This window comes from Scyliorhinus torazame, chromosome 9 (genome assembly GCF_047496885.1).
Source record: "Scyliorhinus torazame isolate Kashiwa2021f chromosome 9, sScyTor2.1, whole genome shotgun sequence".
NCBI classification, from domain to species: Eukaryota; Metazoa; Chordata; class Chondrichthyes; order Carcharhiniformes; family Scyliorhinidae; genus Scyliorhinus; species Scyliorhinus torazame.
Window position 1 is genome coordinate 186,497,475 of NC_092715.1, and position 27,814 is coordinate 186,525,288.

Consider the following 27,814-nt stretch of genomic DNA (forward strand, 5'->3'; position numbering starts at 1 on the left):
GAGGTAAGGTGTTCTGAGAATATAGTCAATAACATGTCAATTCCTTTTAATATTATACTTCGTGATGATAACTTTAAAGTATTGTACTTCATTTTCCAAAATTGTTTGCCCGATCAGACCCAACAAGAGTTATTTTAACTCCCAGACAGGTGGTTTGGCATTCATGGGCTAGGAGCTGCCATGCCCCAAAGTTAGCTAACCCCCGTTACCACTGAACCTCCTGTGATCACTGACCTGCTGGGACACCTCATCTTTGCCCATATCTGTTCCAGATTACATACCAAACCACGTTTACCCACTATCTACACACTGCACCCCCAGCCCCCGCTATATTTGCATGAAACGTACCTGCTCTTGGGCCATGGTCTCTTCTGGAGTGTTCCCCGCCCAACAGAAAGCCAAGCCTGCCATTCAGGCTGGCATTTCGGCAAGGAACCCAAAACACGTGGTATAATTAAAACACCACAACATTTAAGAAGCTTAGGCTTCTGAATTACTGGTCATTGTTCCCAGAACGTGCCTTTTTAAAACAATACAATTTCTAGTTTTTATTTTCCTGACTTGATTTAAACGGAAACTGAAACCCTAGAAAGACAATGAAGACTGCCCAGACAGCGACAATATACAGCTTGTATTCCACCAAAAGGAGAGGAAAGACTCCATCTCCTGTTGGCTTTACACTATCCTAAAACTTTGCAAATATTTCTGAGATGAGAAATCAAAATTAAATTTATTGCCTCTTCTGAAAGTGACGGCAGCAGACATGGACTAGTAGAATTTCATAGATCATCATAGAATTTACAGTGCAGAAGGAGGCCATTCAGCCCATCGAGTCTGCACCGTCTCTTGGAAAGAGCACCCTACCCAAGGTCAACACCTCCACCCTATCCCCATGACCCAGTAACCCCACCCAACACTAAGGGCAATTTTGGACACTAAGGGCAATTTATCATGGCCAATCCACCTAACCTGCACATCTTTGGACTGCGGGAGGAAACCGGAGCACCCGGAGGAAACCCACGCACACACGGGGAGGATGTGCAGACTCCGCACAGACAGTGACCTAAGCCGGAATCGAACCTGGGACCCTGGAGCTGTGAAGCAATTGTGCTATCCACAATGCTACCGTGCTGACCGTGCCCAATTTCTCTGGAATATGCAGGCAGCTGAGTAATTTAACAGAAACTTTACCAAGCAGGGTAGAGATCAAAACCATGCTGTACTGAAATAGGTGGCTATGTCCCCCCCCCCTCTGTCTCACTCTCTCTCGCGGATGTATTTTACCCAGATTTGTAAAGTAACCATCCTAAGAAGAGTAATCTACTGCAATCCAAGATCTTTTGGGAATAAAACATGTAAAACTGCACCTTACAAAAACATCTAGGAAGATAACTGACCACAGCCACCGCAATATGGAATCACCACATTGAGACCAGCAAAAGGGCAGCTAACCATATACTCCTTTATTTATATTCTTCATAACCTGCAAAAAAAATCCTTGAGTCTAACCTCTTATTCTACCATCTGTACGAGTGTGAGTGGGGGCACAGGCGCCTGTGATGTACAAACTGTGATTGCAATTTAACTAGTCTGCCAGGGTCAGACCTGGAGAGAAAATGGGGAAGTCACTTCAACCCCCTTCATGTGGTCATAACTCAATTCAAATCATGGCCATCAATTGTGATGGCTGAATAAGTTGAACAATCTTTTTATTTCACCAAGATTGTTAATGGCAATTCTGGACATCATAGAATCATAGAATTTACAGTGCTGAAAGAGGCCATTCGGCCCATCGAGTCTGCACTGACCCTTGGAAATAGCATCCCACCTAAGCCCACAGTTCCACCCTATTCCCTTAACCCAGTAACCCACCTCACCTTTTTTATTTGGACACTTGGGGCATTTTAGCGTGACCAATCCACCTAACCTGCAGTCTTTGGACTGTGGGAGGAAAGTGGAGCACCCGGAGGAAACCCACGCAGACACTGGGAGAACGTGCAGACTCCACACAGACAGTGACTCAAGCCGGGAATCAAACCTGGGGCCCTGGAGCTGTGAAGCAACAGTGCTAACCACTGTGCTACCGTGCTGCCCCATATTCCATAATATCTACAACTGTGCAGATACTGTAAATCTGAGGGTCTTAATTACCATTAACAATTTGTTTAATTATGTAGTTAACTTTATCTTTGCCAGGGGACTACCAGTGGTGGCCATGGAATGAGTGGCTGCACATGAAGTGGCTCCTGCCTGAGGACTGTTTTTTTGGTCCTTGCTCATTTTATGGGGGTGGTGCAGGTGGAAACGTGGTAATATTGAAGAACTAGGATCTCTCCTCCTATGGATAATATCGAAGAATTACCAGGCGAGTTGTGTCAAGCAAGGGGCATTCTTCGGACCTGAACCTGTGTGGTGCAAGATGTCAGAGGGTCCTGTTGGCATTGTTGCCCACACAGTGATCGACACAAAAGTTGGTTGAGTTCCTATTGGCAGAATTCAGAAAGCAAAGGCTGCTGGTCACTGAGGACTTGGCAAGAGTGGCAGAGCTGATGCAGGCTGCACTGGAGAGGGTGTCACAACGGCTGGAGATGCAGATCCAGAAGGTGGCGTACAAGATTAAAGAAGGGTTGGGTAGGGGGTGAGAGCACGTGGGTCTTTTTGTAATTAAAGTTTGTGTCCAGCCTCAGTTGGGGGTTCCCCAGCTAGCAGAAATACTAATTAACGGAAATGAAGTTGGGGAGGGTTGCTGACAACGAAGGTTTCTTTGTTTACTCATTGAATGGAGGGAGGTGGCGGAGGCCATCTTAGGTGGGGGTGGGAGGTGGGAGCAGGAAACGGAGGTGATAATATCTATGGACGCATAGAAGTTGTTTGACCGGGTTTAGTGGTATTGGGTGGTTTGGGTTTGGACCGGCTTCATTGGCTGAATTAGGTTGTTGTACAGAGCCCCCATGGTTTAAACCATGAAAATGACAATCCTGCCAAAGTTTTTATTTCTTTTCCAGAATCTCCCAATTTTCCTGTGTTTAAGGCGGCCAATGAACCACACTGGTTCTGGTTCTGTCCGAAATTGGTGCAATTTTGGGAATCCTTTTCGGGGACAATGTTGAAAATTTTAGGGGTGAAGGTGGCATTGAGCCCATGGATGCCGATATTTGGGGTATTGGGAGATCCGGGAGTGCAGGAGGGGAGAGAGTCTGACGAGTTGGCCTTTGCCTCCCTGATCGTTCAGCGGAAGATCCTGTTATGTGGTGGGCTCCAGAGCCTCCAAGGGTAGCGGGATGGGTGAGTGACCTGTCAGAATCTTTACATTTGGAGAAGATAAAGTTTGCCATTTGGGGTTTGGACGAGGGGTTCTACTTGAGATGGAGGCTGTTCATCTCCTTCTTTGAGTTGGTAATCGTCAGCAGGTGAGAGGTGGGGATTTGTTTTGTTCTGTTTTACAGTTACAAAATGGGGCGGCATATGGTGTGGCATGGTGGAGGGAGTGTTTATAACGAGAAATGTATAGACCTGCTTCCAACACATTGCGCTGGATTCTCTGATTCTGAGACGAAGTGCTGTCGCCGGCAAGGGAATGGTGGCGTTTTACTACCGAAAACGGCGCAAAACAGCCATCGATCCTCCATCTGGTGGGGGGTTAGCAGGCACGCAGCGTAGAGCTCCCGGCTCTAGCTGCGGATACAGCCAGAGAATTGCCGGGTCTATGGCCACGCATGCGCACGGCAGCGGCCTGCAGCAGCCGCGCCGTGCAACATGGCGGTCGCCGCGCACGGACCCGGCCTGCCAAATAGTTACCCCCCACCAGTGCCCCCAGCCCCCGCTGCAGGCGGATAGGCTCCCTCTCCCACCACCGACTGTGGCGGTGCTGGACTTAGTCCGCAGCCGCCACGCCGAGTTCCCGAAAATAAATATCATGAGTGTCTGACGCCATCGGGAACTCGGCCCATTGGGGGCGGAGCATCGGGGGAGGGCCTCAGGTAATGTCGTGAGGCCTTCCCGACAGCGTGCGGTGTACTCCTAAGGTACGGCATTTTGGCAGGGGCAGAGCATCGCAAAAGCGGCACCGCCCCCGATTTCGGCGGCGACATGAATTCACCGGCCGATCGCCGAACGAGATTTCGGAGTCGGAGACCGGAGAATCCCGCCCACAAGCGCAAAATATCATGCAAATTTGATTTGTGTCAAATATTATTTGAGTTTAAAATTCTGCAGTCTTATTTCATAGGTCCTGCTGATTTCAGGGGAATTATGCAGAAGGCAACAGTGGAAACCCTACACCACAGTGTCAACACATAAACTTTCCTTTAACTAAGACAATCCTGTACAAAATATATTTGTCATCAGTACAACAGCAAATGAACAGTTGATGTGTTTGATGGTCCCTTTAAACTGAACAGCATGTACCCACCCAGCTACTCAAAGGCCCTTTAAGTTGCTGTGTGTGCATTATCATGCAAAAAAAATTAAAGGGGCTTATGTATTTAAGCAAATTGCTTGTACAATCTCTGAAAAATATCACAGTGTACATTGCCTGTATCCCAGAATGTTTTATTTCAGTGCCCCTGCTTTGGAAACGGAGCAGAAATGGCCATCTATCGAGAAATGATAGCTTTGACTAAAAATAAGGGTGGGAATATTTCTGGGACCAAATACGTCAGGATAACGCTAACATCAGAATTCTTTAGTGGTAACTCTTTTATTATACACCATCAGTTTTCTTAACAAATGGAAGTTTCATCAATATATTTAAAATATTTAAAGCTTAGGTCTAGTTAAGGTTGTGTGGCAGGAAATTAGATATAATTTTAGAATGCACTTCAGTACAAAATATTATTTCAGCAGGACATCATTTTATTAAAATGAAGAAACTGGCAATCATTCATGCATGACCCCTCACAGCTGAAAGACACTTTGCACTATTTGCCTGTCATTTCCACTACATGTATTGTAAGCAGCTTAGCACTAAATCAATTTTAAAAAACTGAAGTTAAATACATTACTATTATAATGGAATAAAAGGCAATGAATGCTGTGCAGCTGCATTAGGATTCTTTGTTAAGGAAAAAAGCCAATTATCTACAGCTGTCAACTATAAAGACCTAGAACCATTTAAGCTAACATTAGCCTCCACCTGACTAAAACAGGGGCAATTTCTTTTTTCTTAATAACCTAATTTCCTTCTGCTATAAAAGCATGATAAATGCAACAAAATAGTACCGGCTGAATTCTGTCAAAAAACCGTTGATAAGTGTAGATTAGGCTGTAAAACTTTCAACACAATTCACTCCTGTTGGGCAGGGTATGCCCTAGAAAAGACCTTTGCCCGAGAGCAGGTAGGTTTCCTGCTTTTTGGGGTAGAGATAGTCAGGGTGGGTGAATAGTGGCTACAGCATGGTTTGGCACAAGACGATTTGGGCAAAGATTGAGTGTCTGAGCAGATCAGTCATCACAGGCCATCTGATTGTAGGGAGGGATGCAGGTTGACTATTAAAATACCTTCAGAGGGCGATGGTGGTTTAGCAGTTATATCACTTAACTAGAAATACAGGTGCCCAGGCTAATGCTTTGGGGACACGGTTGTTTCAAATTCCATCACAGTAGCTGGTGGAATTTAAATTCAACGAAGAAAATCTGGAATTGAAAGTTGGTTTCAGTAATGGTGACCATGAAGCCATAATCAATTGTCAGAAAAACACCCGTATGGTTCCCTAATGTCCTTTAGGGAAGGAAATTGATCATCCTTACCTGGTCCGGCCTAAATGGGACTGCAGTAACGTGGTTCACTTTTAACTGCCTGCTAAGATGGCCTAGCAAGTTACTCAGTTCAACAGCAATTAGGGATGGACAACAAATGCTGGCCTAACCTGTGACACCCACACCCAATGAAAATAATAAATAAACAAAATACACACTTTGCTCCAGGATTACATTTACTGTATAGCACCGAGTTTCTCATCCCCACCAAAGGAAAAAAAAAGGAGGGGGAGCATGTAGATTTAGGTTATTATTTAATTTCTTATAAACAATCCTAGCCACCAGCTGTGCACTGCTGGGAACATTGTGCAGTGTAATAGCCGATGTATTCAACGATTGGCAAAGCAAAATACTCATCACGACAAACATATTCAATCTCTTAGAGCAGTGCTTCTCAAAATGTTTCCCTGTGACCTCCGTTTTAATGTTTTTAAATTGTCAAGACCCCAGAGTGAAAGCAGGGTATGGCGGGAGGTGCAGGAAAGAGGAGGGGTTATAAGAACGATGCTGGGTGGATTGATCACTAGCAACCAAGAAAGAATTCCTTCGCTTCTCCATGATATCAAAGCCTCGTATTTATTTAGTAACTTAAAGTGGATAGTGTGAGGTTGTAACTATCTCCACCAACGTTCTTTTTCTTCTTGTGACTATAAGAACAATACCAACTCCCCAGACATATTGATCAATCAAAGCAGTGATATTCACTAGAAAGATAATGAGGGCCAACTGGAATTTCAGAAAATGTTATAGGGCCACAAGCATAATTTTAAAAATCATAGATTCAGTGGAATTTATTTCTTTAAAAAAGTATCTTGGTAAATAAGCACAAAAAATTATAATAAAAGATAAACACATTTAACTATACAGTATATCAAATGTGATCCAACAAAGCTTCAACATATCAGAAGCATAATAAATACATAGCTATCCCTCATTTAGCACTCCTAATGTGTTCCCACAAACAGTATGCTAAATGAAAATCATTTTCCCATAAGAAAGGTGGGTTATGTTCTTGCCTTATAACTTTTACATTTAAAATCTACCACCAGTCTTGCAGTAAATAGTCTAAAAATCTTCTTACTAACCTAAAAACTCTTAATAATTTACTAACTCTCAACTTACTAACTTGTTCAAGTTAACTTCTGCTTGCTGCTTCCCATCTCCAGTTTGCAGTATCTCCCAACTGGACACCTCTTCCTCTCCCCATTGCTTGCTGCTTCCCATCTCCAGTTTGCAGTATCTCCCAACTGGATACCTCTTCCTCTCCCCGTTGTCATCTGGACCCAAAACCTGAGCTCTTTTCTCTCCCTACAGATACTGCCAGACCTGCTGAGATTTTCCAGCATTTTCTCTTTTGGTTTCAGATTCCAGCATTCGCAGTAATTTGCTTTTATCCAGTGTAGAAAGCATCAACTGTTACTTCATAGAAAGCCAAAACCACATCACAAGATTTTAAACCATCTCAGATCCTTTGATCTGTGAGGTTTCTATTCACTTTCAAAGAGAAATAGCTTTTTAGTAGGCTGTAACTGACAGCAGAAATTGATATAGGGGTCTTTGATTCGGGAGGGGGGGGGGGGTCTGATATGGAGGTTTGATGGTTCTCAGCTTCCAGGCAGCCAGGTGTCTGGGTTGTATATTATAATTTCCCTTCATGCTTGAAAGTATCTCAATTACCCTGCTGTGAACCTAACCACAATACTTATAAACATATAGTTATGATTCACAGCTCCTGACCATGTCAAAAGCAGCTAAGTGCTTTTTGCTGATAAAAAGAAGTGAAAGCACTTAACTCCTAGATTTTTATAAGCATTGTGGTCTCTGATATGGAGTTATGGGGAGATATATGTTATTAAGGTGGGTCTCTGGCATTGGGAAGGTCTGATGGGTCTCTGGTTCGGAGTTTCTGATGGGGGGTATGGAGTGGCAGGATTTGCTTGGGGGAGGAAGGGAGGGGAGCCCTCCATTGGACTTCGGGGGCACCTACATTAAAATACTTAACGTCCACCACGAGGTCCATCGCTTCAGGGCCATGCTGGCAAATACTTGCACCAATCCACACCTGGGTGAATCCCGCCAAGAGGGCCAGAGTATATCCCTTGTCTAGCTATTGATAGCATGCAAATGGGTTCAAAAGAGCAGTTTGCATTTTCCTACTGGCGCAGAGAACTACCCTCAATGTTGCCGCCAGCAGGGGACCGGAACATCGCAACAGGACCGGTGCACATTTATTGCCTGACGTGAGATTTCCCGCCGCATCGGGAACTCCGCTACTGGCAGCAGAGAATCAGGCCATAATGTCTAAACATAGCGTGGGGTTTCCTGTTGCCTGAAGTAGTTTAGTGCATTAGTTGCTTACTAACTAATGTTTAGTTGATGTCAATATTAGTTTATTTGTTACAATAAAGCCTTAAAACAGGCAATTTTGGCATGGGATCCTTTGAGTTGGGTCACTGGGAAATTGATACCTCTTTTTAAAAGTTAGCAGTTTCTATGAAGATCATAATAAAACTCAGTGTTTTTATCTCCCCAGCAGGAACTTAACCGGGGAGCAATAACATGGAATGGCTCCACCTTCCGCTCCACTGTGGTCATTCAGCAATTTTAAAGCCACCTGTTTTGGCAGCAAATGATGCACTTGCTGGAATCCAGTGAGAGCCTCATGCATAATTGCAAATTGGAGTCCCGGGCCATACATGGGCTCTGATAAACCCAGAAAAACAGGGAAGCTTTGCTGAAGCTGGATGCAGATTTCTGCTTATGACCTCCCACGTAACTAACCTCTCAATTTGCATCGCTTAGACAAGGTAAAAGTGCTTCCTCACAAAGTGAAGGATAGCTGGAAAGACAACTAACCCTGTTGGGGCATTTTTCTCACCTCCTTGCAAGGAGCCAACGAGACATTGATCAAAACATGGAAGCGGATCATTTCCTGTATGTATTGGTAATACTGCGACTTAACGAAAGGAGATCACAGAACAAAAAAGGTCAACATTTCAAAAAGTGAGGAATTTATAAATACACCAAAGAAAAAAATTCATAGCAGAAATCAGCAAAGCAACATTCTGGACTCACGATCTGACCTCTGCTCTTCACCTCTAGGTTCTGGCACTGGAATTGGCAGAAACCTGGGAAAAATGGGAGACAAGAACAGATGAGATGAAGAGAAGAGTAGGGTAACCCAATGACTGGTGCATTTCACATCAGCTGACTGAGTCAAAACAAAAGACCCAATGTAGAACATGGGCTATTCCTGGTCAGCTTGGATCACTACCATACTGCACAGAGTCTTATCCAATGTAAGCCATCAGGAAAGTGTAAGGATGAGTTGTTGCTGGTTTACTAACTTCTGGGTTGAATTGCCCCTCCCCACTGCCTAAAAGAACTATTTCTAATAAACAACTCAAAATGAATAAACACATCCAGATATAAAATTGTCTTGGAGAACAGATTTTAAAAATAAAATTCGGAAAAGAACGATGAGAATTTGTTCTGAACAATTAATCCACTCATTTTTAATAGTAACCACTTATTTACCAGCGCCCCAACTTTCAACTCGCTCGTGTGCAATGTCAGATGATCTCCAATGAGCTGCTTGTGAACTCCACCTTCAACTTTCTTGTCCCCACACACACAACATAGCCTTATTGTCACACTCCCCAACTTACAACAGCCACCATCACAACCTCAATCTGAGGGCACATGCTCAAGTAATTTTTTTCAAATTCTTTTGACAGGATGTAGGCGTCACAGTAGACCAGCATTATTTTGCCCATCCCTGATTGCACTCGAGAAGGTGGTGGTAAGCCACCGTCTTGAAACACTGCAGTCCATGTGGTACAAGTCCACCCACAGTGCTGTTAGGAAGATGTTCTAGCATTTTAATCCAGCAACAGTGAAGAAATGATTATATAACTCAAAGTCAGGATGCTGTGTAGCTTGGAGGGGAATTTGCAGGTAGTGTGCTGTTTCTCTGCATCTGCCATCCTTGCTTTAGGTGGTAGAGGTTGCAGGTTTGGAGGGTGCAGTTCAAGGAGGTTTGGTGAAAAACAACAAAATACCTGGCGCAGATGGATTCCCTGCAGAAGTATCAAAATGCGGGGGAGAGGCACTCTTGACAAGAATCCACAACCTCATCACCCATAGAATCATAGAATTTGAAAAAAATGAAAAGAAAATGAAAATCGCTTATTGTCACAAGTAGGCTTCAAATGAAGTTACTGTGAAAAGCTCCTAGTCGCCACATTCCGGCGCCTGTTCGGAGAGGCTGGTACGGGAATTGAACCGTGCTGCTGGCCTGCCTTGGTCTGCTTTAAAAGCCAGCGATTTAGCCCAGTATGCTAAACCAGCCACAATGGTGAATTTAAAATGATGAAGGAGGTCTTTCGGCCCATCGAGTCTGCACCGGCCCTTGGAAAGAGCACCCTACCCAAGCCCACCCTATCCTCGTGCCCCAACTTAACCTTTATTGGGCACCAAGGGCAATTTTATCACGCCAATCTACCTAACCCGCACATCTTTGGACTGTGGGCGGAAACCCACACAAACACGGGGAGAACGTGCAAACTCCACACAGACAGTGACTCAAGCCGGGAATCGAACCTGAGACCCTGGAGCTGTGAAGCAATTGCGCTAACCACTGTGCTACTGTGCTTCCCTTGTATGGAAAGAAGATAGATAGCATGCTGGATGATCTCAGAGGTGCCTTAATTGTGACCATCTTCAAGAAAGGAGACAGGTCCGATTGTGGAAATAACAGATGAATTTCCCTACTCAATGCCACGGAAAAGGTCATCGCAAGAATACTCAACCACCTCCTCCCAATGGCTGAAGAGCTTCTCCTGGACACTCATTGCAGCTTCCACCCATCAAGAGGCACAATGGACACGGTCTTCAGCGCACAAGAAATCCAGGAAAAGTGCATGGAGCAGCATCAATCTCTGTACATGGCCTTCTTTGATCTTGCAAAGGCCTTCAATTCTTGTCAACCGTGAGGAATTGATAACATTCTCCTCAAATTTGGCTGCCCGCAGAAATTCTTGCCATTCTCCACCTGCTCCACAATGACATGCAAGCAATGATCCTCACCAACGGAACCACCACTGACCCAATCTGTATGCAAACAGGGGTCAAACAGGACTGGGTCGTCGCACCAACGCTCTTCTCCATCTTCCTCGCAGCAACACGCAGCTCATCACCCTAAAGCACCCTGCTGGAGTGGTGTTAACCTATCAGAGAGGTGTGAAACTGTTCAACTTCCAACATTTCCAGACCAGAACCAAGACCATTCCAACTTTTGCCATTGAACTGCAGTATGTAGATGATGCCTGTGTGCGTGCACACTCAGAGGCCAAGCTACAAACCACCATTGACGCATATATAGAATCATAGAATTTACAGTGCAAAAGGAGGCCATTTGGCCCATCGAGTCTGCACCGGCTCTTGGAAAGAGCACCCTATTAAACACATGCCTCCACCCTATTCCCGTAACCCCACCTAACCTTTTTTTGGACACTAAGGGCAATTTATCATGGCCAATCCACCTAACCTGCACATTTTTGGACTGTGGGAGGAAACCGGAGCACCCGGAGGAAACCCATGCAGACACGGAGAGAACATGCAGACTCCGCACAGACAGTGACCCAAGCAGGGAATCGAAGCTGGGACCTTGGAGCTGTGAAGCAGCTGTGCTAACCACTGTGCTATCATGCTGCCCTTGAGGGAAATGAGAGATTGGGCCTCAGACTAACATCCAGAAAACAGAGGTTCTCCACCAGCTCGCTCTTGCTACACAAAATTGCCCCCGACCATCATGGTGAGCCACTGGATAATGAGGATCATTTCCCATACCTCGGGAGCCTCCTCTCAACATGAGCAGACAGTGATGATTAAACCTAGCATTGACCCCAATGCGCAAATGCAGTCTTCAGACGCCAGAGGAACAGAGTGTTCGAAGACCGAGACCTCTAATCCAGTGCCAAGCTCATATACAGCAGACATTTCAAATCTCTGGAGAGATATCACCAACGTTACCTCCACAAATTCCTGCAAATCCACTGGCAGGATAGGCATATCAATGTGAGCATCCTCTCCAAGGCAAATATCCCCAGTATCAAGGCACTGATGATGCTCAACCAGCTACGTTGTCCGCATGACCATTACAAAATTCCCGAAACAAATGCTCTACTTTGAGCTTGCAATGGCAAGCAATCACAAGGAAGGCAGAGGAAGTGCTGAGGGATTTGGTAAAGGCTGGTATCATGACCGGTACAGGCTTGGAGGGCCTAAGGGCCTGTTTCCTGTGCTGTATTGTTCTTTGATACGCTACAAGGACACTCGGAAAGCCTCCGTAAATAAATGCAATATACCCATCGACACATGGGGATCGCTTGGTTTAGAATGCACAAACTGGAGAAGAAGCATCCACGAAGGCGCCAATCATCTTGAGCATCACAGGGCGGAGTACGTGGAGGCAAAGCGGAAACAGAGCAGAATTCAGAGCGTTACACTCATCAAATACTACCTGCTAAACCTGTGGCAGAGTCTGCGGATCCAGGATTGGACAATTTAGCCATCGCAGAACCCACCACCCAGGAGTGGAAACAAGTCATCCTCAACATGAGGGACTGCCCAAGAAAGTGATTCTTACAGTGCAACTTGTAGGTCTTACACACTGCTGCCACTGTATGGCAGAGGGAGTGAATGTTAGGGAGGTAGATATGGTGCAAATCAAGCAGGCTGCTTTTCCTTGGATGGTATTGAGCTTCTTCAGTGTTGTTGGACCTGCACTTATCTAGGCAAGTGGAAACTATTCCATCACGCTCCTGACTTGTGCCTTGCAAGATGGTGGACAGGCTTCGAGGAGTCAAGAAGTGAATTACTGACCGCAGGCTTCCTAGCCTCTAATAACCTGCTCTTGTAGTCACAATTTTATATGGCTGATCTAGTTCAGTTTCTGGCCAATGGTAACCAGAAGGATATTGATAGTGGGAGATTCTGCAATGATAATGCCACTGCTTATCAAGAAGAGATGGTTAGAATCTCTCTTGTTGAAGATGGTAATTTTCCTGTACTTGTGTGACACGAATGTTACTTCCCAATTATCAGCCTAATATTGAATGCTCTCCAAGTCTTGTTGTATATGGACACAAACTGCTTCAGTATCTGTGGATTTGAGAATGTTAATGAACATTGTGCAAACATCCCCATATCTGAACGTACAATGGTGGGAAGGTCATTGGTGAAACAGCTGAAGAGGGATGAGCCAAGGTCACTATCATGAGGAATTTCTGCTGTGATGTCCCGGGACTGAGATGATTGACCTCCAACAACCACAACCATCTTCTTTTATGCTAGATATGACTCCAACCAATGGAGAATTTTCCCAAAGATTAACATGTACTCCAGTTTTGCTATGGTTCCTTGATGCCAGTCCCATTCAAATGCTGCCTTGATGTCAAGGGCAGTCACTCTCACCTATGGAGTTAAGCTCTTTTTTTCCATGTTTCAACCAGGGCTGTAATGAGGTCAGGAGTTGAGTGGCCTAGGCTTAACACAAATTGAGCTTCAGTCAGCAGGTTATTGCTGTCTACGTGCCGCTTGTCAGCTCTGTCAATGGCACCTCCATCATTTTGTTGATGATTGCCAGTACACTGATGGGCGATAATTGTTTGGGATCAAATTGTCCTGTTTTTTGTGGACAGGACCGTGGCAATTTTCCACAATTCTGCATAGACACCGGTATTATAGCTGTACTGGGTGTGTGGGGGAAATGCCAAGCCATAAGTTAAAGATTGCAGTTGAATACAATTCTGCTGTTGCTGATAATGCCTCCTCGACATAGATGCCCAGCTTTGAGTTGCTAAGTTTGTTTGAAATCTATCCCAGTTAGCATGGTGGTAATGCTAAACACGTAACATGTCATATGAAGATGATACTTCATCTTCACAAGAACTGTAAGCATGGTCGCTCCTACCAATGCTGCCATGGACAAATGCATTCGCAACAGGTGGATTGATGAACATAAAGTCAATGAGGCTTTTCCATCTTGTTCCCTCACTACCTGCAAACCCAGTCTAGCAGCTATGTCTTTCAGGACTCAACCAACTTGGTCAGTATGGTGCTACCAAGCCACGTTTGCTGATGAACATTGAAGAAGAGTACATGCTGTGTGCCCTTGCCACCCTCAGCACTTCCAACTGGTGTTCTAAATGGCCACGATATAATACATGCAGGTGTACTACCTTGCCAGCATGTATGCCACTCAATTTGCCAGTCCTCACCAGGTCACTGAAGCTTTTATGGCACTGTACTCGTGTTCATGTCGTGACCCTACAGCTGCAAACTTCTTTGGCCACCTCCAGCCCAGCCTTCATGAGGTTGGCTAGTACCTCCTCCCATCCTCTGAGATTATTACCTCTCTCCTTTCTCACACTACCTGCAGGAGCACTCTAGGGAAGAATTACTAATGCATGGACACATCCTCATTGCAGCCATCCGCCCATCCTCAGTGGCTCCTGTTGCACCTTTCTTCAAACTTCTCTTTGTTCAGCCAATATGAAGGTTTGAGACTGCCCTTTAAGGATATGCCCTCAAGCTTACTGCCAAAGTTATCTCCTGTTCGCCACCCATTATTGATTGGCTGCCCCACAGTCCCACCATTATTTGGTCACATGGTGCTAAGTACCTGCAACACTCTCACAATTCACACTTTCGGGTGAATGATCTATCTATAGAACCGCGACAGTGCAGAAGGAGGCCATTTGGCCCCTCGAATCTGCACCCACCCTCTGAAAGAATACCCTACCAAGGTCCACTTCCCACACCCTATCAACGTAACCCAATCAACCCTGCACATTTTTGGACTGTGGACTGTGGAAAGAAACCGGAATGCCAGGAGGAAACCCATGAAGATACAGGGAGAAAGTGCAAACTCCACACAGTCACTCAAGGTTGGAATCTAACCCGGGACCCTGGCACTGTCAGGCAGCAGTGCGAACCATCATGCTGCCCCTAGAAAGATTACAGCATGGATCTTGAGAAAACTTTGCAAAATACTGTTCATTCTTTCTTTATCCACAGATGCTGCCTGACTTGCTGAGTATTTCCAGCATTTTCTGTTTTTATTTCAGATTTCCAGCATCTGTAGTATTTCATTTTTGTAAGCAAATTGGGGGAGTGGATATATGGAGCGGGATTCTCCGAAATGGAGGCAGAGTGTTCGCGCCGGCGCGAAACGGCTCCTATCCCGACCGATTCAGGGCCCGATAATGGGCTAGGAGTGGCGCCGCGTCATTTACACGCGCCAGGCCTTGGCGCCGCGTAAAGGCGGCGCCGCATATATGATGCGGCCGGCTCTGCATAACTGGCATCACCCACGCATGCGCGGGTTGGCCGGCGCCAACCCGCGCATGCATGGTTGCCGTCCTCTCCGAGTCCGCCCCGCAAGAAGATGTCAGACGGATCTTGCGGGGCTGTGGAAGAAAGGAGGTCCTCCTTCAGAGAGGACAGCCCGACGATCAGTGGGCACCGATCGCGGGCCACACCCCACTTGAGGCCCCCCCCCCCCGGCGCAGGATCCCCCCCTCCCCGTCCCCGCAGGCCGCCCCCCCAGCATTCCCACGCTGTTCCCGCCGGCAGCAACCAGGTGTGGACGGCGCCGGGGGGAACTCGCCGTTTTGGGCTGGCCGCTCGGCCCATCCGGACCAGAGAATAGCAGGGGTGCCGGAGAATCGCCATTTTGGATGTCTCGGGCGATTCTCCGGCCTGCGCCGCGCGGAACTCGATGGGGCAGTTCCCGCCGCTTGGGAGAATCACGGGAGGGCTTCGGACCGGCGTCGCAGGAAAATTTGCCGACCCAGGCGATTCTCTCAACCGGCGCGGGAGCGGAGAATCACGCCCGTGGCAAGAGTAGGTTTCAGAAATTGGATAGGGTGAGACCATGGGGCAACTTAAAAACTATAGTTTTACGCCCAAGTCCATGGAGTACAGAAAATCTTATTAGCTAACCACATTTTATGGATTAGAGTCACAAAAGTAAAGTCAGCAATGATGGAGGATATGGGCAAGCAGGACTTATGTAATTCATGTTACATGCAGCAGAGTTCGAGGGGGGGGGAATCTAGCCCTGGGGGAGTCCCCACGGTGGCCTGGCCTGCAATCGGGGCCCACTGATCCGCTGGCGGGCCTGTGCCGTGGGGGCACTCTTTCCCTCTGTGCCGGCCGCAGTAACGGTTCGCCATGGCCAGCGAGGAGAAGAAACCCTCTGCACATGCGCTGGGATGACGCCAGTACATGCTGGCGATCTAGTACATGCTGGCGCTCCAGTACATGCTGGCGATCTAGTACATGCTGGCGCTCCAGTACATGCTGGCGATCTAGTACATGCTGGCGCTCCTGCACACGCGCCAACTCGCGCCGGCCGGCGGAGACCCTTCGGCGCCAAGCCCTTTGGCGCCAAGCCCTTTGGCGCCAGCTGGCGCGGCAGCAACCTCGCTGGCGCCGGCCTAGCCCCTGAAGGTGCGGAGGATTCCGCACCTTCCGGGTGGCCCGACGCTGGAGTGGTTCACGCCACTCTGCGGCGCCAGTATGGCCCACCCCGCCGGTTAGGGGAGAATCCAGCCCATTAAGTTTGACGATGGACAACAGAAAGAAGGACAGCACTGGAATAGCAAAGAGCAAAGTCTGGAGTGAGCAGAGGCTCAAATAAAAGTTTAATTGCCAGAAAAACTAAAGTGGAATTGGAGGCAGGCAATGTCATAGAGGTTGGAGCTTTATTCACCAAAACTGGGCCACGAGGTACTGGCTCAGTCCCAGGCCAGCTGATACTCAACAATGAACCAATGTCAGGGAAGACATTTTTGGCAATTTGGTACATTTCATTCTTATCATCACGTCAGAAGTCAGATGCCCCTCATTTGGAGGATGGCATTTAATTAGGGTTAGAAATCTCTGCCATGGGTGTTCCTGTGACTGAAAAGGAACTTTCAGAACTTTGGGCATAGCGGGCAGAACATCCCACGAGATAGTGGGACAGGAGTGTAGGATTTGCTTCGTTTCCTTTCCTTCTGTGTTACTGCTCTGCCTGACCGTTAAGACATTGGGACTCAAAGTGTGATACAGCTTTATGGCCAGGTTTGCGCCATTCTGAACTGGTAGCAAACTTCTCCCAATTATTAAGATCAATGGTATACTTCAAGGGTCTCAGGTTCGATTTTGGCTTGGGTCACTGTCTGTGCGAGTCTGCATGTGCTCCCCGTGTCTGCGTGGGTTTCCTCAAGGTGCTCCGGTTTCCTCCCACAGGCTAAAGATGTGCAGGTTAGGTGGATTGGCCATTCTAAATTGCCCTTAGTGTCCAAAAAGGTTAGGTGGGATTACTGGGTTACGGGGATATGGTGGAGGTGTGGGCTTAGGTGGGGTGCTCTTTCCAAGGGCCAGTGCAGACCCGATGGGCTCAATGGCTTCCTTCTGCACTGTAAATTCTATGATTCTATGAAGGAGAGCTTCAGAGTATCTTTGAAGCATTTTCTTTGTCCTCCCCTAGAATGTTGGCCAACAAATTTCGGTCATCGGGATTACAGTGTTCAGTCCATCAAAGTTGATTTTATAGTTTTGCCTGAATGCTTGTGGGCCTGGCTTCAAGAAGGAAACCAATGTTTGTTTGAGGTCCTGCCATCGGATCGAAAGAACTACTGATGGAATTTCTCTCGCATTCTTTTGTGTTACTGAAACACCGTCCAGGTCCCACTACAGCACAGGAGCTTGATGACGACAAGTGCTCTGTACACTGGGTCTTCTGGTAACTTGCAGAAATCTTTGCTGTCAAACACTCATTGTCACAATTTGTAGAATGGATTCATTCATAATACTGTGCTTTATTCATGCCATGCAGATCCGTCTCAGTTGAAAGTTACAGTAAATAGTGTTGTCGTTGCCCCAGCCTGTGAGAGATACGATTCCATTCCCTATATACATATCTTGTTTTATTTGTCAGCATCAGGGCTGGAGTAGGGTGCTCCTTCCAAGGGCTGGTGCAGACTCGATAGGCCGAATGGCCTCCTTCTGCACTGTAAATCTATGAATCTATGAATCACGGACTAATATTGGTATTCTACAAACATTTATATGGAGTAGCACTAGCTAAACCTAGTGGCATGATCTGCAGAAATAGTAGTCCTGATAATGAAAACTTTTAAATGCAAATAATCCAAATACGGGTCCTGAAGATTTCAAGTGATGGGTCTACAAACTATTTCCTTTGGCAGCTTATGATACTGTGAACTTTCCTTTTTCTTCTCTATGGCTACATACAGGATTAGTCACTCAACATACAGATTTGAAACTCTTGATGTTTCTCTTGACCGGTAATCTGGCAGGGTCAGTGGCAGAGTGAGATTTTTGTCTTCTATTGTGCAATTATTTTTTCCCTTTCGATCTGTAACCTCTTGTTGATGTACAATGTGTAATTATTCTGGGCCCACATCCTGTCCTAGTTCTTGAAAAAATAAGAGTGTTTTCACCTTAGGAGAGTAGAACCAGAGAATATAGTCTGTGCATGATGGAGGCAGGGCCGGTAGCGGGTGGAATTCCAAACAATATTTCAATGAGCAAGTGATCAATCTATGGATTATCCTGAGGGTGATAGCGCAAGCAGTTCGTGCTGATTAATTTAGTTCCAAAAATAAAATTTTGGGATACAGTAAATGAATAATTTGAGTCATAAAATGCTAAGTGTAGCATGCTTGGAAGAAGCAGGGGATTTTGGACTTATTAGTTCCTAAAGCTTGCCAGCACTGGTGTTTTCCTGCTATCATGTGAGGTCTGTTGAACACTAATTAATAGATGTTGATTACTATAATTAGTCAACAAACCAATGCTGCGTATCATGTGACTATCAGGATGACAGAAAGCGAAGTAGATGGACCTTGGCCTTGTTTAATCTAGCAGTTTCCACTTTCCTAAAAAGAAAATGCAGCAAAAGTTGTATCCTTCTCAACCTTTCAACTGCAGTTCAGGTGGGTGGGACTGTTCTTGCCCGATTCCATTCTTATCAAATTGTAGCCACTTACAATGGTTCCTCTTACTTCTCCTGCACTGTTTAGTATCCCCCAAGAATGCATCCTTGTCCCCCCCCCCCCTCCTTTATCTCATATACATGCTGCAGATAATGTCCTTTCACCCGAAAGCAGTAACAGCATGGAAAATTTGTAATTACTCATTTGGAAAGAGAGCAATTACAATTTTTGAATAATAAGAAATATTGGCCCACGAGACCTACTGACACATGACTTGGAAGCAGTACCAACAGGAAGGAAGTTACAATATGAAACTCTGTTCACGCAGAAGCCGCTGCCTGCATAGAATTGGCTTTTGGAAGGAAAAGGGTTGGAATTCTGCTTGGAAGAACTGTGTGGCTGAAACTGGGACCACTCAGGCTGGGTGGGCTACTTGGAAAATCAATAAGATAGCCTCTGTTGTATTAACTAATGTTCGTAGTAACTGTGATTCGCCGATTAATTTACGTTGATTCTGATTCGCATTAAAGTAAAGTCATAAAAAGTGATCTTTAGTCTGGTAATTTCTTCAGTTGCAGGGGGTCATTTGTTCAACTTGATTATTTTGTTTTACAGATCCTCACAGGGATCGTTTAGAAGCTTCTCACTACCACCTCTCTCGACTCTTCCATTGCTGTTAAATTATCAGAATGCCTTTGTGACATTCAATGATGAAAGCACGGAAATTTCCTTCAATTAAATATTGGAAAGACTGAAGCCATGGTTCTCAGGCCACACTCCCAACTTGGTTGATTCCTCTTCCTCGTGTGCCAGGCTCAGCCTGATACAGTTTAAGGTTATTCACAGAGCGCATATGACAGGGGCGAGGCTGAGTAGGTTCTTTGGGGTGGAGGACAGATGTGGGAGGTGCTCAGGAAGCCTGGCGAATCACGGCTATATGTTCTGGTCGTGCCCGGCACTGGATGGGTTCTGGAGGGGTATTGCGAGGACTATGTCTAAGGTGGTGAAAGTCCAGGTCAAGCCAAGTTTGGGGCTAGCACTATTTGGAGCAGTGGACTAGCCGGGGGTGCAGGAGGCGAAAGAGGTCGGTATCCTGGCCTTTGCGTCCCTGGTAGCCCGGCGGAGGATCTTGCTATTGTGGAAAGACGCGAAGCCCCCCAGTGTGGAAGCCTGGATAAACAACATGGCAGGGTTCATCAAGCTGGAGAGGATAAAGTTTGCCTGGAGAGGGTCTGCGCAGGGGTTCTTCAGGCGGTGGCAACCGTTCCTAGACTATCTCGCGGAGCGTTAGATGGAGGTCGGTCAGCAGCAGCAGCAACCCAATGAGGGGGGGGGGGCGCGTTTCTTTCGGGGGGGGGGGGATAGAAGGGTGGGCGGGGAAAGGGTTTTTTCCTAGGGGCACTTGAGAAAGGAAAAACATAAACATATGGGAAAGTCAATATGTGCGGGAGGAACCCAGTGTACAAAGTTCTGTATTATGTTGGATTGATATGTTTATGTCTTGCTCTGTGACTTTTTTCTTTTCTTTTTTGTTACGGAGGGGGGGGCGGGGGGTTGAACGGTTGAAAATTGTTGTTGCAAAATTCTGAATAAACATTTTTTTTTTTTTTAAAGTGCTGGAAGAAGAGCTATAGCATTTACAAGGCACTGAAGCAGGTGTACCCGGTCACGGGCATCTCCTCCTCGGCCATGAGTGTCATCAACTTGTTCGTCAACGACATCTTCGAGCGCATCACCTGCGAGTCCTCCCGCCTCATCCGCTACAGCCAGCGGCAGACCATCTCCTCCCAGGAGATCCAGACCACCATCCACCTCATGCTGCCCGGGGAGCTGACCAAGCACGCCGTCTCCGAGGGCAGCAAGGCGGTCACCAAGTACACTAGCTGCAAGTGAGGGCGCCTGGACGGATGGACTGCATTTAAAAATAAACACTCGCAGGTGTCGGGCCAGAGGCAGTGTCATGATAATCCCATTCTCGTTGCCGGATGTAAAGATGCACTTTCAAGACTTTATTAGAAATACAATGGATATTTACTAATAAGAAAATAACAGCCTTGTGGCTGCAACCAGCACCCAAAAGGTCTCTTTGCCTCAGTGGCTGTCTCATCACTCTGTCCCAATTGGTCCCCCAAGCCAGGTGACCATTACTCTGCTCTGTTGCCCTTAAAGGGACAATCACCACACTTCCTGAGATCACATACACAAAGCTCCTTGTATTTTGTGTTGTCGGTGAAGTCTAATGTTGTGCGTCCTGTCCCAAGTACAGATCATCATATGAAACATCTATTTTGAGGACACTGATACCAATAGCAATTTCTGGGGACACCACTGTTTACATCACTTATCTGAAAGACATCACAACCACTATTCTGTCTTAACCAACTTCCTATTCATACTGCTACACCTGCTCTAATTTCATGTGCCTTAATTTTAAGCAAAGCCTTCCTTGTGCAGCATTTTAGCAAACACCTGAATCTATGCAACAATAACTTACATTTTATGCATTCCCTTTAACGTAATTAAAGATCAGAAGGTTCTTCACAGGAACATTATTAAACAAATATGATGTTGAACTGCAGAAGGATATATTAGGTCAGATGACTAAAAGCTTGGTCAAAGAGAAGGTTTTAAGGAGTGTCTTGAAGGTGGGGAGCAAGGCTGTGAGGTGTAGAGAGGGCAAATAGAGATCAGAGAAGGCATGGCCACTCATGGTGTAATGATTAAAATTGGCAATGTTGAAGAATTAGAAGAGTGCAGATATCTTGGAGGGTTCTTGCAGCTACAGAAATGGAGAGGGGTGAGGCTATGGGGGGGAAATGGAAATGCGGATGAAATTTTAACATCAATGAGACTTGCTGTGAGTTAAGACATGTCAGCAGAATTTTATATAACCTTGAATTCACGGAGGGGTTGTGGGACACCAACAAGGGGCGCATTGGAATAATTAAGTCTAGAGGTAACAAAAGCATTAGGGTTTCAGCAGCAGATGAGTTGAGATGGGGGTGAAGTTGGATGATGCCAATGAAGCAGTCTTAATGATAACTTGAATATGAGGTTGGAAGCTCATCTTGGGGTCATGTATGTCACCCAAGTTGCTAACAGACTGTAATAATCTCAGATTGTAGGCAGGGAGAGAGGGATGAAGACAGTAACTTGGAAATAAGGATGAAAATTCTAAAATCAACATAATTTGCTTCAAGTCAGCAGTTTTGGATGACCTCAAGTTCACAAAGGGTAGAATGTAGGAGACCAACCAGGTGAATTGGAATAGTCTAGTCTAAAGGGAACAACGGCATGAGGATTTCAACAGATGAGTTGAGATAGGGGTGAAGTGGATGCTGCTGCTGAGCCAGTCTTAGTGACATCTTGAAAATGGAAGTTCATCTTGGGATCAATGCAGGACCCAAGTTGCCAACAGACTGGTTTAATCGCATACTGTAGGCAGAGAGAGAGAGGGATGGAGTCAGCAACTTGAAAACTGGGTTTGGAGTGTGGCCTGAAAAGATTGGCTTTAGCCACCCCATTATTAAATTGAAGGAAATTTCCAGTGAGGATTAGAGGAAACGACAGTTCAGGGCTCAAATACAAGAATCTGTCAAAGTTGGAGGATGAATTGATAAAGTTATTTTGTTAAAAAAGCATGGGGGTAAGGGAGGGGAAAGAAGTTTCTCAACTACAAAATTAGGTGATAATTGAAAATAATTGAGGCACGTCAACGAGAACATTGATGCCAAAGACTATCTGATCCAATTTTCAGATGAGCCTCTTATTGGGTGAGCTTGCCTGCGTGAAAAAGGTGGGAAGCTGCTAAAATACCAACATTGTAGGACCTTGATTGTAATTTTCAGGAAGAATGGGCATAGTATGCGCCTCCATTTACACTTGGTCCAGTTATAGAAGGTGTTGAGTAGCGTAATCAGCAATCCACAAAGAAAGCACTATATGGCCACTGAAATAAACAGCCCATGAAGGTTGCCAAGTGGAGCAAGGTGCTTATCCTGGTCTCCAGACAAACTCCAGCAACTTAAGAACCGATCACGATCTGACCTCCCAACACGTGGAAAGGATGGGCAGATCAGACTGCCTCCTCTTCTGCTGACATTGGGCAGCATTTGAAAATAACCTTTATGCAGACCTAGGTACAATAAATCACAATAAATACAACTTACATTACTATAGCAATTTTGAAGTTAGAAAGCTATCCCTAGGCGATTTTACAAGAGTGTAAAACAAGAATTACCACCAAACCAAAACAAAATTAATAGGACGGATGACTGGCAGTTTGGCCAAAAATGTAGCTTTTAATTAGTGTCTTAAGAAACTTAGTTAAAGGAATGGTGGAACGATGGAGGTTTCCAGAAAGAATTCCAGAGCTTAGATTCTAGCTGACTGAAGGGATTGCTGCTATTAATTATACCAAAGAAGTGATGAACAGATAAGATGGAGTCGGAAGAATGTAGAAACCTCAGAATATTGGGGCTGAATGAAGTTACAGATATGACGGGATGTGAGACAAGTGCTTTTAAGATGATGGTGAGTCTTTTAACTTGGAAGCACTGAGGTTCTGGGTGTCAGCGATTGCAAGAAGAGCGGTGGATGAGTGATGAATGAGGTATGTGGTGTAGAATATTGGCAGAGTTTCAATCAGTTCAAAGTTATAATAGTAATAGATAGCTTGCTTGCAGATCAATGCTCATGATATTTTTTGCTGGCTGCCCAAAGGCATATAAATGTCCGCTAATAGCCACTCAAATAAAGATTCCCAAGGGAGTCATTCCCCTTTCTCCAGAGTCTGGTATGTTCTACTCCTCTTCAAATGATGTAGATTAAATTGAAAACTGGAGAAAAGAGGTCGCAAAGATTCATACCTATTGGATTTACCAATTATTTGAGCTCCTTTAAGAAATCAACTAAACATATATTGGAGAATAAAATGATTCTTAAAACAATACTGAGTCTGCAAAAGTATAATGAACTTATAAAAAATGAGTGAGCTATTGAACCTTTAAGGTCACGACTACAGATACTAACAATGTTTTGAAGGATGTACTGAATAAGCCTTACCTAAAGAAACAATATGAAGGCACAGTCAGCAGAATTGCAACAATCTAGTAACATAGTAAGACCAGAAACTAGTCATGAAGCAAATGTTTAGACCGTGAGAATGCGCTTGGGAAACTATACTGTGTCAGGGAAATATTAATTAATCTTAAGGGATTAATGTCTAATTAACTAATCATCTGTTGAATGATCAACACCTTTCTGAATGAATCAGGGGATCTCAGTTGAGGACCAAACCAATGAGAAATGAGTAAGGGACTAAACTAGAGATAAGGATTTCCTTAAGAATATGATTGTATGATTAATTTTTTTTTTAGAAGAATTTTAGCCTTCTGGAATTCTTGAAGCATTTGTAGAAATTTTTATTTTTGAAGTATTTTCTTTACTTTTTCTTATGTTAATGTTTTAATGATTTTTCGCTGTATTCTGACAAGTTTATATATTATTTGATCTTAGTTTTGATTAAGTTCTTATGCAAGTGTATTAAATAAATTCTTAGGAATAAAATGTGTTTTGGACACCTATATCAACCGGGCTAAGGCCCATAAGAGATCCTACAATACCCCTCTATTGTCCCACACATTGACTTTATAAATTGTATGAGTGTTGATTTATCCAGAAATGTTAGCCATCATTCTCAATGTTCTTTATTGTTAAAGGTAGCGTTATCACTTTAAATAAAGCACATCATGCCCATTCTGAATTTCGCATCAGCTTCCATCAGATTGTTACTGTGTTCTTACGCCAAATTCATGATAGCTCCTCGCGTTACTGATACTCGAATGAAGATGGTAACTACAAGATTGGCAGTAATCCTCTCTCCAAATTACCATGGTATGCGCTGAACTACAAGTAAACATTGGGTGCTTAGGTAGGTGGAGGGATCATTTATTCTACTCTTAAAAAATAATTTAAGCTAATTCTCTCTCATTTCATCAAGGGGCTGTTTAGCACAGGGCTAATTCGCTGGCTTTGAAAGCAGACCAAGGCAGGCCAGTAGCACGGTTCAATTCCCGTACCAGCCTCCCCGAACAGGCGCAGGAATGTGGTGACTAGGGGCTTTTCACAGTAACTTCATTTGAAGCCTACTTGTGACAATAAGCGATTTTCATTTCATCCTCAAACAGTGGCCAGGGAAAGAGTCGTAGTCGGTGGATAGGCAACAGAGTTTGTGGCAGGGACCAAAGATATATTAAATATTTAGGGGCTGGTTTAGCTCACTGGGCTAAATCGCTGGCTTTTAAAGCAGACCAAGGCAGGCCAGCAGCACGGTTCAATTCCCGTACCAGCCTCCCCGAACAGGCGGCGGAATGTGGCGACTAGGGGCTTTTCACACTAACTTCATTGAAGCCTACTCGTGACAATAAGCAATTTTCATTTTCATTTAATTTCTAATGTAAGGCTGAACCGACTGAAAACCACTTTTCGAACAGTTGACTTATGCAGACATTTTCAAAGAGACATGCAGCTAGCCAAGACCCTTAAATTCTACCAGATCACTATTGTAACAGAGTGACTCAAGTTAATTTCTAGAAAGCACCGACTGAAATGCTCCAGGTCATTCATGGTATCACATTATTTGAAATATTATGGTACTTATCAAATCCTCAATCATATTAACGAGACACTATTTTGAAATTACATTTTCAATCATGGATTCATTTATGCTCAAAAATTCAAATCTCAGGAATCTTAACACGCATTGCAGAACTGCTAATATATTGAGGAGGTAGGTTTTAAAATCTGTGGATCCCACATTTTCATTATATATAGAAGATTCTCAATATTAAAATTAATGTTGTTGTGAATATTGAGTGCCAAAAAGAAAATTACCCTTAAAAATATGTTTTACATGGGTTTCAAACAGAAAAAAAGCACTGAGAATTGTTTACTGTATTACTATGGCATTGCTGAATCAAATCCATATGCTCCTCATATTGAAAAACTCAGCATAGTTGCTATGGGCGATCCAATGTTCTATTACTGCTGGAGTCAGTTGCTATGCAACACAAAGACTGTGTTACAGAGCTAAATATTCCTGATGGGTCCTTGTGTCTCAATTGTTCCTCATAAACATTACAGGGTAGAGGTTCCACTCAATGAGTTTATTTTTGTCATGCCATTCATCCGAAATTGGTGTAATTCATGCAAAAGATCATGGAATTTAAGTGCAAATAACATTCAGCACAAATCAAGTTTCCACAGTCTTTTCCACTTGTTTAAAAAGTCACAGCAGAAACCAGCTCTGCCTACAAATCTGGCCACACCCTCATGATGTCAACAATACTGGAAATTACCACTAATAGCACTTGCTTGTAGACCCTTTGAGGAGGCTCTAAAATTAAGCTGGTTCTTTTGGGTGCAAGGACATTTTAAAAGTATTTATATTTTTATTTTCTTTGTAAGTCAAGAAACTAGTTATTGTTTCACAATGTATCTAGCAAATGATTCTGTATAAATTTTAAAAGTCATTCATTTTCAGTCATTTAAAATTGGGTCAATCGCAAGTGTAGAATTACCAGTGATTTAGTTTTGTAATCAGCTATGTTAATCAAACTGCATAAGTTATTGTTGTTTATTTTATATCTTGGGCTATGCAGAGATGACACACCAGCTTGTGGGCATGTAAGAACTTTATTTACAAGGATTTTTTAAATGTCTGCCACACGCTTCCATCAAATTCTAGTTTGTTTACTTTTTCCTTGAGTTCAAAGTTTAACTAATCAAGCACAGTGAGCATTTCTAGTAAACAGACTCATCATCAAACAATTGAACACTACAGTTATGACAAAGTTATGATTTTAAATTCTGCCTAATCGCGCTGGTTCATAACAGATTTTGTATTTGACAATATGCAGGTACGGTTTAAATGGAAACACAAGAGAAAATAATATTTGGGGCAGCATGGTGGCACAGTGGTTAGCACTGCTGCCTCACAGCTCCAGGGTCCCAGGTTCAATTCTGGACTCTGGTGACTGTGTGGAGATTGCACTTTCTCCCCGTGTCTGCGTGGGTTTCTTCCGGGTGCTCCGGTTTCCTCCCATAATCCAAAGATGTGCAGCTTAGGTGGATTGGCCATGCTAAAATTGCCCCTTAGTGTCCAAAAGGTTAAGTGGGGTTGCTGGGTTACGGGAATAGGGTGGAGGCGTGGGCTTAAGTAGGGTGCTCTTTACAAGGACCGGACCGGTGCAGACACGATAGGGCGAATGGCCTCCTTCTGCACTGTAAATTCTATGGTCTATGATTTCTTGAAATGGGCGCACTTACATCTGTTCTGTCAACTCCACCTACTGTCAACTCTACCCAAAGCAATAACTCCACCCGTTTCCTATGGTTCTCATAAAGAAATTAATATATCTACTGGTGCATTTCTGGTAACTTTTTAATTCTTATAATTGGGTTCTTTGAAAAAACAACTCGCATTTATATAGTACCTTCAAAAAAGCAAGGGATCCCAAGTCAATTAGCAAAAAAGCATTTTGACATAGAGCCACAGAAGGAGATATCATGACAGTGGCCAAAAGTTTGGCCAAAGACATAGGGTTTAGGGAGCACAATCAAGGAGGAGAGAGAGGGGCAGAATGGCAGAAAGGGTATTGGAGGGAGTTCCAGAGCTAAAGGGCACACAATAACACTGCCAATTCTGGAGCGATTAAAATAGAGGATGAACAAGAGGATACAATTGGAGAAGGGAAGAGATCAAAGGTTCACAGGGTTGGAGGCTACACAAATAGGGAAGAGAGAGCTCACTGAGCAACCTGAAACAAAAAACTAGGATTTTAAAATTGAAGCACTGTCAGATCAGGGGTCAATGTAGCTCAGCAAGCAGAGGGTGAACAAGACTTGGATTGAGCTAAGATATAAGCTGCTGAGTTTTGGATGAGTACAAATTTAGGTGGAAGTGAATTTGGCAGGCCAACCAGGAGAACAGTGGAAAGGTCAAGTCTAGCGATAACAAGGGCATGGGTGAGGTAGGCAGGGTC

General features: G+C 44.6%; 1 protein-coding gene across 10 annotated transcripts in view; it reads right to left on the bottom strand.

The window, feature by feature from the left end:
* rfx3 (regulatory factor X, 3 (influences HLA class II expression)) overlaps window positions 1-27,814 on the bottom strand; it is a 667,766-nt gene that overhangs the window by 512,995 nt on the left and 126,957 nt on the right. For 5 of the 10 annotated variants that reach the window (XM_072516895.1, XM_072516898.1, XM_072516901.1 and 2 more), the window contains one exon: window positions 8,841-8,885. The exons of 1 other annotated variant lie outside the window; for it this stretch is intronic. In XM_072516895.1, coding sequence (XP_072372996.1) covers window positions 8,841-8,885 — 45 coding nt within the window. Of the gene's footprint in view, window positions 1-8,832; window positions 8,890-27,814 lie in introns of those variants that run through there. 4 more of the 10 variants (XM_072516896.1, XM_072516897.1, XM_072516899.1 and 1 more) reach the window with 2 other exon arrangements.